Below are 16,443 nucleotides of genomic sequence, written 5' to 3'. Positions count from 1 at the left end.
AAAAAACAAAAAACAAAAAACAAACACCCCACAACAACTCAAAGTATGAAATGCTGTCAATTAATATGTTTTTATATTTCTATTCTGTTTATTCTCATGGTCATCCTCGTTCATAATTAGTTTTCCACTCCTCCCACCTGGGGGATAAACTCAGGGGCTTAAGCAAGCCAAAACCAAGTGTTTAACACTATGTTCTATCCCTAGCTTTCGATTTCAGACCTGCTTTCAAAACACAGATTATCATTATTATTAAAATCAAGACTACTTCATATAGATTAAGGGCCTCATTCCTAAGATAAAACAGTAGTATATTTATAAAAAAAAAAAAAAAAAAAAAAAAGCTGGGCTGGAGAGATGGCTCAGTGGTTAAGAGCACTGACTGCTCTTCCAAAGGTTCTAAGTTCAAATCCCACAACCACATGATGGCCCACAACCACCTGTAATGAGATCTGACGCCTCTTCTGGTGTGTTTTAAGACACACAAAAACTACGTACATAAAATAAATAAATAAATAAATTATTTTTTTAAAAAAGGCTAATTAGTTGTTTGCTTTATTTCATATTAATAGAGTATAGTAAATTTAAAATTTTAAAGTAATTTCAAAAAGCCATAAAGTTATGCCTCATGTAAGTCTAAGATCCCTTCTCTGATACTAGTTACCATGTAAGTAATAGTATGTTTCTGCGTGTGCGCACAACGACTACAGGAGGACATTGGGTGTCTTAAAGTCAGTGTTAAAGATATGGTTATTTTAAAAAAAACAGCTTATGGCTTTTAGGAACTGGATAATCTTCAATGTTAAGATTACAGAAGTGTGGAACCATAGAAGCCAGAGAAAAGATATGCGTGTTGTTCTCATCCAAGCTCTGAGATTAGTATTATGAACCCATTCCTCAATTGTCAAAGGCCTCAGATTCTCTGTTACAGTGCAACCAGATGATGACTAAAGTTAGAACATACTTTTAATACAACTAAATTTGTGCTGCAAAGTATATAAAATATAAAACATGAATGCATATACATATACATTAACTCCTTCACTAGTAAATAACAGTCCAAGAAAATCCAGTATCTCAAATACAAAAAGAGAAACATAATGGATATGGAAGGTTGGCTTTTTATCCATTCCAACTTCCTTACGTAAAATGGCTGAATAATTTTAAAAACAAAGGAAAAGTAACAAGTTATTCCCATAAACCCAAGGGAAAATAAATGGCACCAATCCCTCCATGAGTAAAATAGTGAAAATCTTAACAAAAAAGATTGTGGCAACATAGGAAATGAACTAGGAAAGCATATGAAAAAGACTTCACTGGTATAATACAGAAAATGAACCTTATTTCCTTTATGTGTTCCCTTTGGCAACTGGGAGATTAATGATGTACTGGTGTTTTGAGAATAGTTTTAATTTATATGACCTGAGGCTAGAAGAGATGGCTCGGCAGTTAAGAGCACTTGCTGCTCTTTCAGATGACCACAAGGCAGCTTACAACCATTTGCAACTTCAGTTTCAGGGAATGCAATGCCCTCAGCTGACCTTGGCAGATACACTCACATATATGTAGGCAAAACATTCATACAAAAGATAAATAAAAATCTTTGAACTGTATCACCAATTTAGGTTCTAAGTCACTTTTCACACAATGGCCATCCCCTGCAATCTGACCATGTTTTTGATTATCTCTTAAAGACTCCCTAATTGAAACAGAGAAGATCGCGCCTGGATACTTTCCTGCTTTGGGTTACCCTTAAAGTCTCAGTCCTAACAGTGCTACCACCTTTAACACACAGGTGCCCATCACTTCTTCACCTCAGCCACGACCAACAAGAACATCTCTTTCAACCTGTGTTAACTCTGTCAAAAGTCTCATTTCTGAGATGCATTTGAAAGTGAGCCTAAACCTCCCCTTTCAGTAACTTAGCACATATAAAAACGCTAGAGGGATGCACAATATTTTCTAACTCCAGACCTTGATTAAAAGAAAAAAGTCTGAATATGTTAGCAGTGATATTCTCATGAAAACAAGAATAAAACAAATCATCTCACAATTTTTCCTTATACTCATATGGTGTCTTTAATCACAGCACTTGGGAGTGCACAGGCAAGAAGAGTTCAAAACCAGCCTGGTCTTCATAATGAGTTTCAGGATAGCCAGGACTACATAAAAAGCCAATCTCCAAGGAGGTAAAACAAAACAAAACAACCAAAACTATCCATAAAGCTGTCTTATATAATACTACTTAGGACATATTTTGGGGAAAAGACAGACATCCCTTAGTTATGACCAGAAAACAGAAAGTGAGATAATTGATTTTACTAATAATTTTTCTGACATTATTCCACCTTACCTTGACTTGAAATTCCATAAAGTTCTTCTTTGGACATGATTCCTGTTTGAGAGCTAAGAATCAAAACTATAAACTAGTAATTTTCTATAATTTAAAAATCAATAAGCTAGATTTAATATTGGACTGAGTTTCTAACTTTTAGTCTGTTCCTATTTAGCTGAAAGGTTATACATGTATCGAGAGTTTCTATCAATTTTCAACTAAAAGTATCCGTTCTGCTGTCAAAGCTCTTTATTTTTGCACATAAAAAGGAAGTGGGTTTCTACAATATCTCACTGATCTTCCTGTCTTATAATACATTTGAAATAGTGATATCAAATCAAGAGTAAAAACCCTAAATAAGAAAAATGAACGGCCACAAATAGTGTGCTTTACTGATAAGTAGAACTGTCTGTTTAGTATTTGTTTGTTACAATCTATTGAGACAGTATAAAGTCCTAGCAGGCCTGGAACTCACTTTGTAGACCAGACTGACCTTGAACTTGCTGCAATCCTCCTGCTTCTGCTTGTAAAATGCTAGAATTTCAGGTGTGTGCCAACCTGAGTGGCACTTGAAACCACCTTTATTTATATGTGTGTAGTAGCATGTCTGTGGAAGTCTGGAGAGAAGTCAAGAATCAGCACACTCTTTCCAACAAGTGGGTTCCAAGGTTCAAACTCAGGTCATGAGGCTTAGCCACAAGTGTACCTGCCAAGCCATATGCAGTCCAGTCCTCTTGTTTTGATTTTGGCTACAGGCCTCCCGCATTAATTTCATGGGGATATCAAAATTCATAAATATGTAATACATACCTGATATTTTATAGAATACTATACTATGAATGACCTAAAAATAACAAGTTTAGATTATAAGGGAGACTAAGTTACTCTTTATTACTGGTAGCTCAGCATTTATCTATCATCTTGAGAATAAGCGTTACTTAAGTAAATATGAATTGCATGTATACTTCTCATTTCACTTTCCAAACTATTCTCCCAGCTTTATAAATTATCTACAATTAGATATTAACTTCACCATAGTATAATTCATGGAGAAATAGCTGGAATTGTACTTATTTCTACAAATGAATCAAAGGCAGATCAAAAACAATGTTGAATTTGTTATTACTTTATTTTTAATACCCTCTACTATTATGTAAAATTATCCTGTTCAAATTTAGCAATGAAGCTACTAACAAGCAATTTTAAGATATTTCTGCATCATAAAATGCATTTACTCAAATTCTTTGACATGGCCACTAACAGACATTTTTTCTGAGCAAAAAATTACCAGCAAGGGACACTACTCACAAGGCTGCTGAAGCCTGTGCATCATTTAAAAAAATAAAACACATAAACAAAACTATACCTCTATTTTACATGAATGGGTACATGTACATTGTGTGGTCCATAATGCCCACAGAGGTCAAAAAGGGGCATGGGATTTGTTACTGAACTTACAGATAATTATGAGCTACCAGATGGGTGCTGGAAAATGATCTTAGATATTTTGCAAAAGCAACAAGTACTTCTACATACTAAGCCATTCCCCAGCCTCTCACTGGGTCACTCTTTTGTTCTGTTTTGTTTTATTTGAGAAAGGGTTTCTCTGTGTAGTCCTGGATGTCCTGGAACTCGAACTCAGAAATCCCCCTGCCTCTGCCTCCCAAGTGCTGGGATTAAAGGCATCTGCCACCACTGCCCAGCAAGTCACTCTTAAAAGGTAGAAATGAGCCAGACGTGTGTGTGTGTGTGTGTGTGTGTGTGTGTGTGTGTGTGTGTGTGTGTGTATATTTATTTCCAGGTTAGCTAGGGCTACACATTGAGCCCTTACCTCAAAAAACAAAAACAAACAAACCAAACAACAACAAAAGCCAAGAACAAAGCCAGATGTGATAACATGCTTATTACTCCAGTATTTGGAAGGTAGAGGCAAAAAAGCTAAGAGTTCACAGCGAGCATAATTGAAATAGTCATTCCAGACTAGCCTGGACTATATTAAACTGTGAGCACTTCATCCCCAAAAAAACATGCTCAAATATATTCCAGACAGTGACTTTTGTTCAGTTTAGTCTAGCCATATTTAATGTTGATTTCTGTTTATGATGCTACCAAGAAAACATGACTCTTGCTAGTTATCTCTCTTGCCTACAATTTTCAAACTTACAAAAAAAAAAAAAAAAAAGAAAAGAAAGAAAGAAAGAAAGAAAGAAAGAAAGAAAGAAAGAAAGAAAGAAAGAAAGAAAGAAAAAGAAAAAAGAAAGTCTAAGCTGGAGAAAAGTGGGAAAAAGACAAAGACCTTTCCACTTTTTAAAAAAAATATTTATTTATTTTATGTATGTCTTAAGATACACCAGAAAAGGGCAGACACCATGCAGTTGCTAGGAACTGAACTCATGACCTTTGGAAGAACACTCAGTAGTCTTAACTGCTAAACCATCTCTCTAGCCCCCAAGCCCTTTCACTTTATTCTGCCCAAATAAGGTGCTTTAAAAAATCTGAGTGGAACAAAATACCCTGGGTGGAAGCTGCCATTTAATACTATCAGGGATTATTCTCAAAGTATTCATCAAAGATTTAAAACAGAGCACCCTACTTCATGTTTACCTCATTTGGGTGTGTCTCCAATGAGCTTGCAACCTTAACACTAAGATTATATGATCAGTTTTCTTGAACTGAATGTGTATAGTAGCTATACCATAGAACATGACTTGAATTAGTTTGCTGCTTCCCAAGAATAGCACAATCATTACCATGGGGATAAGAAAAAAAAAATAGACCTATTTTTATAATATGACACATTAACAGTTTTTTTTTTTTTTTTTTTTTTTTTTTTTTGAGGCTTTAGGGAAAGATCATCAAATGCCTTTATTGTAAAACATTCACTGTTTATTAACAGTTTTTTTTTTTTTGTTTTTTGTTTTTTTTTGGTTTTTTTTTGTTTTGTTTTTCAAGATAGGGTTTCTCTGTGTAGCCCTGGCTGTCCTGGAACTCACTTTGTAGATCAGGCTGGCCTCGAACTCAGAAATCCGCCTGCCTCTGCCTCCCAAGTGCTGGGATTAAAGGCATGCGCCACCACGCCCGGCACATTAACAGTTCTTAATGCAGTTAAAATTAATGAGTCTGTCATTACAGGAAGAATTATCTTAAGATCTAAGGCAGTTTACTAACTTATCACTTAAATTTAGAAGATATTAAAACTTGAGAATATATGCCTACTTTACACATGAACATCAATACTTCCATAAAGTACTCAGAAGTTAGTCCAAAATTTCTACTGCCACATATAGCTTATTAAATGAGGATGAACAAAAAATTTCCCTCTTCAAGCAGAAGCTCTTAAGAAGCTACAAAATAATTAGTACAAATAGATGACAAAATGTTATCTTTAACAGGAAAATACCTTCCAGGGAAACAGCTTCAATGCAGCCATTATTCCTTACGGGTCTTGGGTTAGGTATCAAATGGTATGAGAGGAAAGCTAGGCAGACTGCATCTGGGGTGTGCTAGTAAGGACGAGAGCTGTGAACAGTGAGCACTCCAAGTTTAGAAGACAGCTATAGAGAAGAGTTGCAAATAAGCAACTTCCACAAGGGTCATAAGCGAAGAATAAACCAAGGTAAACTTTAGAATGCTGTCCAACACATTTCACAAAGTTAAATAAAATAAAACTTGTACATGATTTTTCTTTCTTGAGGTAAGATTTCATTATGTAGCCCTGGCTGGCCTTGAATTCCTACCTGCCTGAATCTGCCTCCCAGGTGCTGGGATTAAAGACCAGTGCCTTACCCAGTACAAACCATACCGTGCCCAGCAAACTAGATCTCTACACAGTCAGAAATAGACTTAGTGTAACAATAAACTCAAATTGGAATGGTGAGATGGCTCAGCAGGCAAAGGTGACTGTGACTGCTACTGCTACAAGAGCAGGACAATCTTGAGTTCAAGCCTCAAAACCCACATGAAGGTGGAAGGACTGTACAAAGTTGTCCTACGACCTACACATGTACACCTTGGCATAGACTCCATGCCAGCCAGGTTCTGTTTGTATCCTCCTACCCCACCGACACACACACACACACACACACACACACACACACACACACACACACACACGCTTACTCTCACACTCTCTGAGAGTGAGTTTTTTAAAAATTAAAATTAATCATGGACTTAAACACAAAACTCAAGAAGATTATAAAACTTCTAAAGATACAAAAGAAAATATACGTGGAGCCTGGATTTTGTCATGACTTTTTAGATACAATACGAAAGGCTCAAGTTCACTAAACAAATGATTGATAAACTGAACTAAATTCAAATTAAAAACTTCTTCTTTATAAAAAGAAAATGCAGAACCAGAACTGGAGAGACTGCTCAATGGGGTACAAGTTCTTGCCAAACCCTATGTAAGCTCAGGTCTTTGAAACACATATAAAGCCAGCTCGAGAAGCACTTATCTGTAGTCCCAGCGTTACTGCCTGAAGCTTAAGGGTAGCAGCAGAAATAAAAGAAATTCTGCCTCAAAACAAGGGTGCACATGGTGAGAACAGACCTCCACACTGTGGCAGCATGTGTGAGCCTGTACTGATATACACACACACAAATACTTGGAGGTAGGAAAACTGCCAAGAGAATTAAAAATAAACAGAACAAAGCAAACAAACAATCCACCACCCAAAAACACCCCTCCCTCCAAAACCGCACAGCTATAGTTTTGGAGAAAATACAAGAAAAAACTTACCGAATAAAAGACTATAATCCAAGGCTAGAGAGCTGGCTCAGCAGTAAAGAGAACTGGCTACACTCTTGCAGAGGACCCAGAATCAATTCCCAGCACCCACATGGTGGCTCATAACCATCCATAACTGCAGTCCCAGGGGATCCAGTGCCCTCTTCTGGCATCTGTGGGCACCAGGTACGCACATGATACAAACATACACACAGGCAAAACTTACATACACATAAAATAAAAATAAATCTTAAGAAAAGAAAAAAAGACTACTCTTCAAAAATGAACAAAGAATGCACCAAGGCCAATAATAAAAAATTAACATCCCAACCTTAACAAAAATGGTCCAAGGAACTGGGCACATTTCTGACCAAAGATCGTATTCAAATGAAAAATAACTATGCAAAAAGACTTCTACATCACATATAATAATTGAAATACGAATTACAATGACAGTGATACACCGATACACATCTATTAGAATGGCCAAAATCCAGAAGGCTGATAGATAACACAAACTGCTGGTAAGGATACAAATCCATAGCAACTGTCATTCAGGGTTGGTGGAAATACAAAGCAGCCGGCAGTCGCTGCAGTACTGTGGCAGCTTCTTACAAAATTTAACATATTCTTCTCACACTACAGCAGTCATACTTCTATGAATTTACACAAAGACAACATATGCACACAAAATTCATAGTATTCTTCACTTGTCATTGCCAAAGCAATTACATATTTCAGGTGGTGAATGCTATTTGCAAATTATGCCATACATTTTACCTCTACAAGGAAATGTACCCAGTAAGTTATGAAAATACATGGCGTAATCACCAATCCACATTACTAAATAAATATGCCAATCTTGGGCCAGTAAGGTGGTTTGGTGGGTAAAGACCCTGCCACCAACCTTGACCACAAGTATAGGAGACAATCAATTCCTGTAAGTTATCTTCTGACATCTAAATAAGTGCCATGGCAACAGTGCATATGTGAACAAAGTGTGTACATGCATATGCACGTGAATGCACATACACAAAAAAATTTTAATGTAATTTAAAAAACAATGTCCATTTGAAAAGATTCCAACTTCATGATAGTCTTGGAAAAGTAAAACTATGAAGACAGTAGAAAAGATCACAAGTTAGCCAGAAGAGTATAGAGGACATCAGAGAGGATACTTAGGGCAGTGAAAATATTCTGTATGACATACATGTGTATACCTATCTTTATAAATTATACAACTGTCTCAAGTCTCAGAAAGTACACTATCAAGAGTGAATTCCAACGTGAAAAACAAAATCTGGGCGATAAAAATGTGCTGGTCGGCTGGAGAAATGGCTCAGTGGTTAAGAACACTGACTCTTCTTTCTGAGTTCAATTCTCAGCAACCACATGGTGGCTCACAACCATCTGTAATGGGATCTGATGCCCTCTTCTGGTGTGTCTGAAGACAGCTACAGTGTACTCGTATACATAAAATAAATAAAATCTTAAACAACAAAAAAGTGCTAGTCTAGGTTACCAAGTACAACTAACAAACAGAAAGAAAGAAGGGACACGGGACAAACAAGACTGCTAAAATACAATATTTACCAAAACGTGGTTTCCAGCCTGTAATATGAGCACTCAAGAGGCAGAGGCAGGATGATTAGCCAACTGAATGCCACCCTAGGCTATCCGTGTCAAGAACCAAAAAGTCAAGAACAAAAAATATGTAAACAAGAAAGTACAACAAAGAAAACCCAATGTGAACAAGAGTGGACACAGGTCAGAGTAGAAAGCAAACGCTGTACTTCCCACTCAAATGGAACCTAAGTATTCTCCAAAATGACATGGGGAGGGGGGGTTGAGTGTCTGTGCATTATGTGCTCACATGTGCATGTACATGAAGAGACCAGAGTTCACATTAAGGGTCTTTCTTTTTTTCCCCTTTGCATGTGTATGTATGTGCGTGCAGAGACTGATTTCTCACTGAACCAGGCAAGAGCTTGTCAAACTTGAGCTAATCTAGCTACCTAGTAATCCTGTCTTTGCTTAAGTGCTAGCTGAGACCCCAGACAGCTGTCATGTCTGTCTAACTTTTACATTCTGGGAATTTGAACTGTAATCCTTATCCTTAAACTGTATACATTCCCATCATCACCCACCCCAATATACCCCTTTCATCATCATGTTTTCATTTTGCTGATAATTCACAAAGTCCAGTCAGTCTCATTCTGTCTGACTGTCTGTCTCTCAGTCTTTGTCTGTTTGCCCCCCCCCCTCTCTCAAAAACACACACACACACACACTTTCTCTCTCTCCTCCCCCCGCACCCCTCTCTCATTGATCCTGGAGCATGGCTCCTTACCCCCTTCATTATTGTTATATATGGGTGGGTACTGAGGTTTCAAACTCAAATCTTTAGGCTTACACAGCATACTAGCCACAGAGCAATCTCCCAGTCCCTAAAAGAGAAATATTATTTTTAAAAGCTCCTCAGTCAGGCAGTTAGACAGGTTCATGAGGCTAGTAGCGGCTGCCCTGAAAGGTTAAATACAAACCCTGGAGCTCCTGCAGAAGACTCCTGCACAACACTAAGCTACCAAAGAAAGAGGAGGCTGATGGTCTACGGAGAGTGACAAAGCACTGACAAGACACTGCTGCAGCAGTTGGAGATTACCTTTCCTTTTCCACCTGCTCTTTCTCCCTTCTTTGTTGCTGCCACCATCACTGCTGCTGCTGTTCTCAGAGCTCTGAGAATCTGACTGACCATCACTGCTTTCTTCTGAACCTTCTGACAGCTCTTTCATTCCATCTGGCACATCTTTCTGAAAATGTAGGCATCCTGTTAGGACTGTTACCATTTTAGAAAACTGAAACTAAATTTCTAATATGTAATGCAACAAATAATTAGCTGATTAATTTTTAGTATTATAATATAGTAAAACCACAAATACTTGCCGAAATCCTTATACTTCCCTTTTTGGGGATCAAATAAGCTAATTTTCAATTTATAGCCAAAGATAAAAATTACACGAAACATTTATATGCAGGCACAACATATATTTAAATTACATGAAAACTGGTATACATAAATCCAGGTAAAAGATGAAACGCTGAGATTTAAAAAGCTCATAATTTTCTTAGACATAACTGTGTTTGTGTAGGGTAGCACCTTATATATTCTGAATTCAATTACAGAACTAAAGTCAGGAGAATAAGATTATCATATTATTTTCATCTAACTAAATCCCAAACATTGGTTAATAAGTAGCAGCAAGAAAAGAAGTATTGTTTGTTCTGTTGTTTTTTAAAAAAAAAATCATGTTGGGGTCTGGAGAGATGGCTCGGTGGTTAAGAGCACTGATTGCTCTTCTGAAGGTCCTGAGTTCAATTCCCAGCAACCACATGGTGGCTCACAACCATCCATAATGAGATCTGACACCCTCTTCTGGTGAATCCGAAGACAGCTACAGTGTACCTATTTATAATAATAATTCTTTGGGCCAGAATGAGCAGAGACTGAGCAAGTGGGCTCAACCAGAGCAAGCAGGGTCAACCACAGTGGAGGGCTACCGGAGTGAGCGGTCCTAAATTCAATTCCCAACAACCACAAGAAGGCTCACAACCATGTACAGCTATGGTGTACTCACACATTAAATAAATAAATAAATAAATAAATAAATAAATAGTGTTGATCGCTCATGCACAATCAATCAATCAATAAATAAATAAACAAACAAACAAAAAGACATCACGTTAATCACTTTGGTATTACTTCTGAATAATGAGAATGTTAACCAGAAAGAATAACTGTCTACTTAGTATGAGAAAAACATAACCAGGTAGCTGCATATGAAAGGCTAGAGAAGTAACTACACAGCCTTAGTCTAAGTTAATTTCTCATGCTTTAATTTTAATTTCTAAGGATGGGTAACAGTACCTACCTTAAAAGGTCACATAGAAATTAAATGAGCTAATTAAATTACGTTTAGAATAATGCCTTTATGAGAGCTCAATATTAGCTACTGTGTGTTCACATAGTACAAAAAAATATATAAATAAATGAATTAGTGAATGATATTTCTCATAAGGATTTTCTTTCCATCAGCACTTTATGGTTCCACATAATTATTTTTACACTCACATTAAAAAAATGAACTGACAGGCACAAAAAATTAATCCTACATCTAACTGACACCACATGACATAGTCCCAAGACCATTACGTCTGATTGAGTAAGAACAGTTATTTTCCAATTAAATTTCCCTCTAATCCATCTCTTATGTTATACACTTTCTTAATACAGACCCCATATTTTTATATTCCTTCCTTCAAAATGCAGGACAGCTTTTATAGAGTTAGTTGCCAGCCAGACATCTTGACCTGTAGGTTCAACAAGTATCTGAAATACAAATATAATTATCTTCTTTTTGCAAAAAACTTTTGATCCCTCTGGGATCAATGGCTCATGCCCCAAATCTTAGGATCTTTTCTCACCCACTATTTTACACATCCCAAATGCAATGTATCCTATTTCTTCAATGTCTCTTAGGTCTATCTCTCTTCTACTATTCTGAGTTCCTCCTTCAAACTATAATCACCTTTATGTGGAGATCTTCTTAAGCACGGGTTTGATCCAGGTTCTCCCTGATGACCCCTGACATCTGTTTACTCGACACACCACCCAAACGTACAAAGCCCAGTCAGAGTCAGACTTAATTGTTAACTAATCTTTATCAATTATCTTGACTCCAGTGATTATCACTTCATCTATTTTTTTTTTCTACTTAAAAATTCATTCAGAATTTTATCTGTCTCTTCATTTGAGCTACTCATAAGAAATGGGAAAACCTATTGTTCCCTGAAGGCCTTCGCTTCTCTTAAGTATACGTTCAAGTACAGCTCAAATCTTACTGGAAAATAACAGAAACTTTCTAGATCCCTTTATTCAAAACTAATTCTACTTTGCTTCATTATAATAGTAGAGTTCACAGTACATTTTATAAATATGAAATATTTTAATAATGAAAATATAAGCATTAATGGGTTCAAGAACTATAGTTTATCCAACTGTTATTTCTGGCATAGACTTGACAATGTGATACAAGACATACATTATTTGAACTCTAAGTTCTTTTTTCTTTAAAGATTTTATTTATGTGTTTTGCATGCATGCATATGTACACATGTATGTGCAATGTCTGAGAACATCATGCTAGAAGCTGAGCTCCATTCCTCTGCAGTATCAACAAGTGCTCTTACCTGCTGAGCCAACTCATCTCTCCAGCCTTACCTCTGAACTCTTGATACAGAGAACTGACTTTTGTACTTTCCTAATAAACAGTGAGATTAGGAAAACATTGTTCTGCTGTTTGGTCTTTCACTCTAATCCTAAAACAGGCACCTAACCGATTTAGCACCTCTTAAATGAGAAGAGTAATAATACCTGAGTTGATGAGTGACTCTGTGTGTGTTTCTAATGGCCTGTGCCCCAGAGTGGGCCTGAGTACTAAGAGACAATTATGTGATTAGAAAATTGCAAGTTTTAGCCAAGATCTCAAGGATGAAGGCTGAGTTGATAGCAGGGAAAAAATGATGCTTCAATCACAAACCTTCCATTCAAGGCTAGCCTAGGGCTTTGAATGAGGCTAAAATCACATTTGTGCTTAGAGCTGATATGACAAGCCAGCTTCCATACTCAATGACCACCTCACTTTTTGCATGTCTTTCATCTGAATTACAATAAATGGAAAACTTAAAAGGTTTTCTCTGGCATTTTTTTCGTAAGCAGTCCTAGAAAGTTAATGAAACCCAAGAAGGGCATGAAACAATCATTATAGCTGGTCTATCAGAGATTAGGTCACAACCAAAGACTTGTAATGGCAGCTGAAGTGAAGGGTAATCTATGGAATTGGGCCCTTAGCCTGACACAATGGACAGACAATGCAAACCCTGAGTTAAATTAAAGGGTGCCTAGCTTATTTCAGTGGGAGAATTGCTTGATGTATGAGAGAAACCCCCAAAATACCTGATACCAAAGAACTGACCTAAGTGGTATTAAGAATAGAAAATATATTTTGAGGTTTTTCCTCCCCTTCTCTACAAAACAGTAAGCATTTTAATGAATACAAAGAAAATTATGGAAGATCTAGAATAGCTAGAGTAATCAAAGAAAAAGTGAAAGCTTCATTTAGAATTAAATCCCATAATATACAAATGTTAAACACTGCAGACAAAGTCAAAGGAAATTAAGATTAAAAAGTGTGAAAAGATTTTGTATATGGCGCAAATTGGTCCTAGGACTAGACATGCTTTGGCCTCCTGAGTCTTAGGATCGATAGCCATACACCACCACATTCAGCTCCTAGATAAGGTGTTTGCTCCTCTTTTGTTCTGTATTGTTTAAGATGGGATCCCACTGTGCTTCACAGGCTTGCCTGGCTAGGACTCAGAGGTACCTAGATCTGCAGCCTGAGTGCTAGGGTTAAAGGCATGAACAGGCACACCTGGAAGATGTCCATTTGTTTAGTTTTACATTATTTAGTATGTAAGTATGGGCACCAATGTGACATAGCACACATATGAAAGTTAAAAGGACAACTTGTGGGACCTGGTTCTCTCCTTCTATGTGCCCAGGGGACAAAACGAGTTGTCTGTACCTTTACATGCTGATCGGTCTCAGCGTCCCAGATTAGATGTTCTTAATGTTGGTAGACTCCATACCACTACTGAGCATTGTGGTGTGTAGCTAGGAGAAAAGAGGAAATGGGACAGAGGTGTCTATGGATCTGTCCCTTTGGATATAACTGTTTGCCAAACATTCCTTCTGACTTGCTGATAAACTTCCTTTGTTACTATTTTAATTATCAGATTAACACAAGCTTAATATCCTTACATCAAGAGTAAAAATAATTCTATACATTTAATAATAACCATAATTCATGTATGGTGTCACATGGGCTGGACCAAAGTAAGTTAAATCTAAATGAGGTGAGTGCCTCTCGCTTTAGCTACTGGGCTCTTGTCTCTCTAGACTTACAGCTTGCAGAATGGAGACTCTGAATGAATTCATATACGATGAGGAGAAGCTGACTGACAATAAAGCTAAGAGAAAGAACGGAGACCAAGGCGAGATGGCATCTTTTTGACCCAGCTTGGATTCCCATGAATGTTTAGCTGTGTGAGTCACACTCTCTGGCCTTCTTGCGAAGCTCACAGGATTGGTTTTCCCTTGTGAGTGAAAGGGTACTGGTAAGAAAAGGCTACTATTTCAGGGTATGAGTTACATATTAGCCAACTTGACATGAAAGAAGAATTGTGGGGGCTGCAGAGACGGCTCAGTGGTTAAGAGCACTGACTGAGCCGGGCCTGGTGGCGCACGCCTTTAATCCCAGCACTCGGGAGGCAGAGGCAGGCGGATTTCTGAGTTCGAGGCCAGCCTGGTCTACAAAGTGAGTTCCAGGACAGCCAGGGCTACACAGAGAAACCCTGTCTCAAAAAAAAAAAAAAAAAGCACTGACTGCTCTTTCGAAGGTCCTGAGTTCAAACCCCAGCAACCACATGGTGGCTCACAACCATCTGTAATGACATATGATGCCCTCTTCTGGTACATCTGAAGACAGCTACAGTGTACTTACATATAATAATATTTAAAAGAAAGAAAGAAAGAAAGAAAGAAAGAAAGAAAGAAAGAAAGAAAGAAAGAAAGAAAGAAAGAAAGAAAGAAAGAGCGTTAAGTTTGACCAGAGTTCCTATTATTGTTCTGATATAATACAGCCACCACTGGTAAAGAAATCACAACTTTTGAACTTAGTTTTCTCCCTTATAAAACCAGGAATAATAACCATAATAACTATAGGTTTTAGTGGGGAAGATGTGTAAAGCAAAGCCATCTAAAGCAATACCCAATTTGTAAATATGTAAATATTTTTAGCCTCTTTAAAATAAGAAGTAGGGGCTAGAGAGAGGGCTCAGCAGTTAGGATCATGAACTGCTGCTCCTCCAGAGGACATGGGTTCAACCCATTACCCATACAGAAGCTACCAATCAACTGCAACTCTAGCTCCAGAGGATCCAACACCCGCTTCTGGCATCCATGAGTACCATAAGTATGTGGTACATAAATTATACATGCAGGCAAGACATCCATACACATAAGATCAAATAACACTCAAAAATTTATTTTGAATAAGAATATATAAAGAGGAAAAAAAGAACATATAAAGAGGGTGCCTTCTTAGTATTCATGAGGCTCTGAGTTCAACTCCCAGAATATCTTCATCCTCCCCAAAATTTTCTTACTTTAGGGTTGAAATTTTATTTCTTTCTGGAAATAAGTTCAAGAACAGAATTCTGTCTTTATGACTCAGTAATTATATGTAGCCAACTCTTACTATTGCTTGTCTCCCCAACAACTTACCTTCAAAGTATACACTCCCATTCTACCTGGAACTTTATAGAAGATGCCTTCTTCTCCTCGGGAGTTTGTGTGCAGCATCGCATTCAAGCATGCAAGAGGGGAAGTCCCACTAAAATCAAAGAAAGTGAAGAACATAGTGATAATTGATCAATATTCCTTTATACAATTTTTTACTAACTACAAACCGTATTAGTACAGAAAGAGATTGCCACAAAAAAAAAAAAAAATGAATGGACAATTCATCTTTGAATATAAAGATGGAAAATTTTAACACTTAAATAAAAGCAAAACAAAAATTTCACGTAGCAATATGAAACTTATTTTGCAAACCTATTTTATCTACACATGAAACTTTACAAATACACATGAAAGTGGAAAGCATGCACACATGCATGAGAGAACATGCTTGCAGGCACGTACACGCGCACACACACATAGATTCAAATAAGTATTTATTCTCCTGTCCACTGCTGCACTAAACTAAATCTGACCAGTAGAACAAACTGCCACAGTTTCTTGTACTTACACCTATCAGAAGATTACTTTAAACGCCTTAAAAGAGATTTAATAGACTTATTATATTGCATTTAGTAGTTTTTTCCCTCATTTTAAAATGTTAGATGCAAAAGAACCTTTTCTGGACCTGGCATGGTGGCACCCAACTGTAATCCCAGAATGTAGGAGACGGAGACAAAAGGATCACAAGTTCAATGCTACCCTCTATTATAAACCAAATTCCTAAGGGGGAAAAACTTTCATTTTTTTCACCTGTCATCAGATCTTATTCTTTTAAAAAGGCCAATGAAATTTACTAAAATACATCCTTACCTTGGTTTGTCATTGCATTAAGGAAACGGGACTAATGTTTTACCAAAGCTCTAATGTTGGCTTCTTTTGTTAAGGACTTATATATAAGAAATGGTGTGTGTGTGTGTGTGTGTGTATGTGTGTGTGAGAGAGAGGGGGGGGGAGGGAGGG

At 37.2% G+C, this 16,443-nt stretch overlaps 1 protein-coding gene across 1 annotated transcript in view; it reads right to left on the bottom strand.

The window, feature by feature from the left end:
- Asxl2 (ASXL transcriptional regulator 2) overlaps nt 1-16,443 on the bottom strand; it is a 48,969-nt gene that overhangs the window by 12,327 nt on the left and 20,199 nt on the right. The window contains exons 3-4 of the mRNA XM_029541197.1: nt 15,466-15,577; nt 9,724-9,871 (exon numbers count right to left, since the gene is read on the bottom strand). Of these exons, the coding sequence (XP_029397057.1) occupies nt 9,724-9,871; nt 15,466-15,577 (260 nt within the window). The remainder of the gene's footprint in view (nt 1-9,723; nt 9,872-15,465; nt 15,578-16,443) is intronic.

Source organism: Mus pahari, chromosome 7 (assembly GCF_900095145.1).
Source record: "Mus pahari chromosome 7, PAHARI_EIJ_v1.1, whole genome shotgun sequence".
In the NCBI taxonomy this organism is placed as follows: domain Eukaryota; kingdom Metazoa; phylum Chordata; class Mammalia; order Rodentia; family Muridae; genus Mus; species Mus pahari.
Note: the sequence above shows the minus strand (reverse complement) of the source record. Positions and strands in the feature narration are given on the sequence as shown.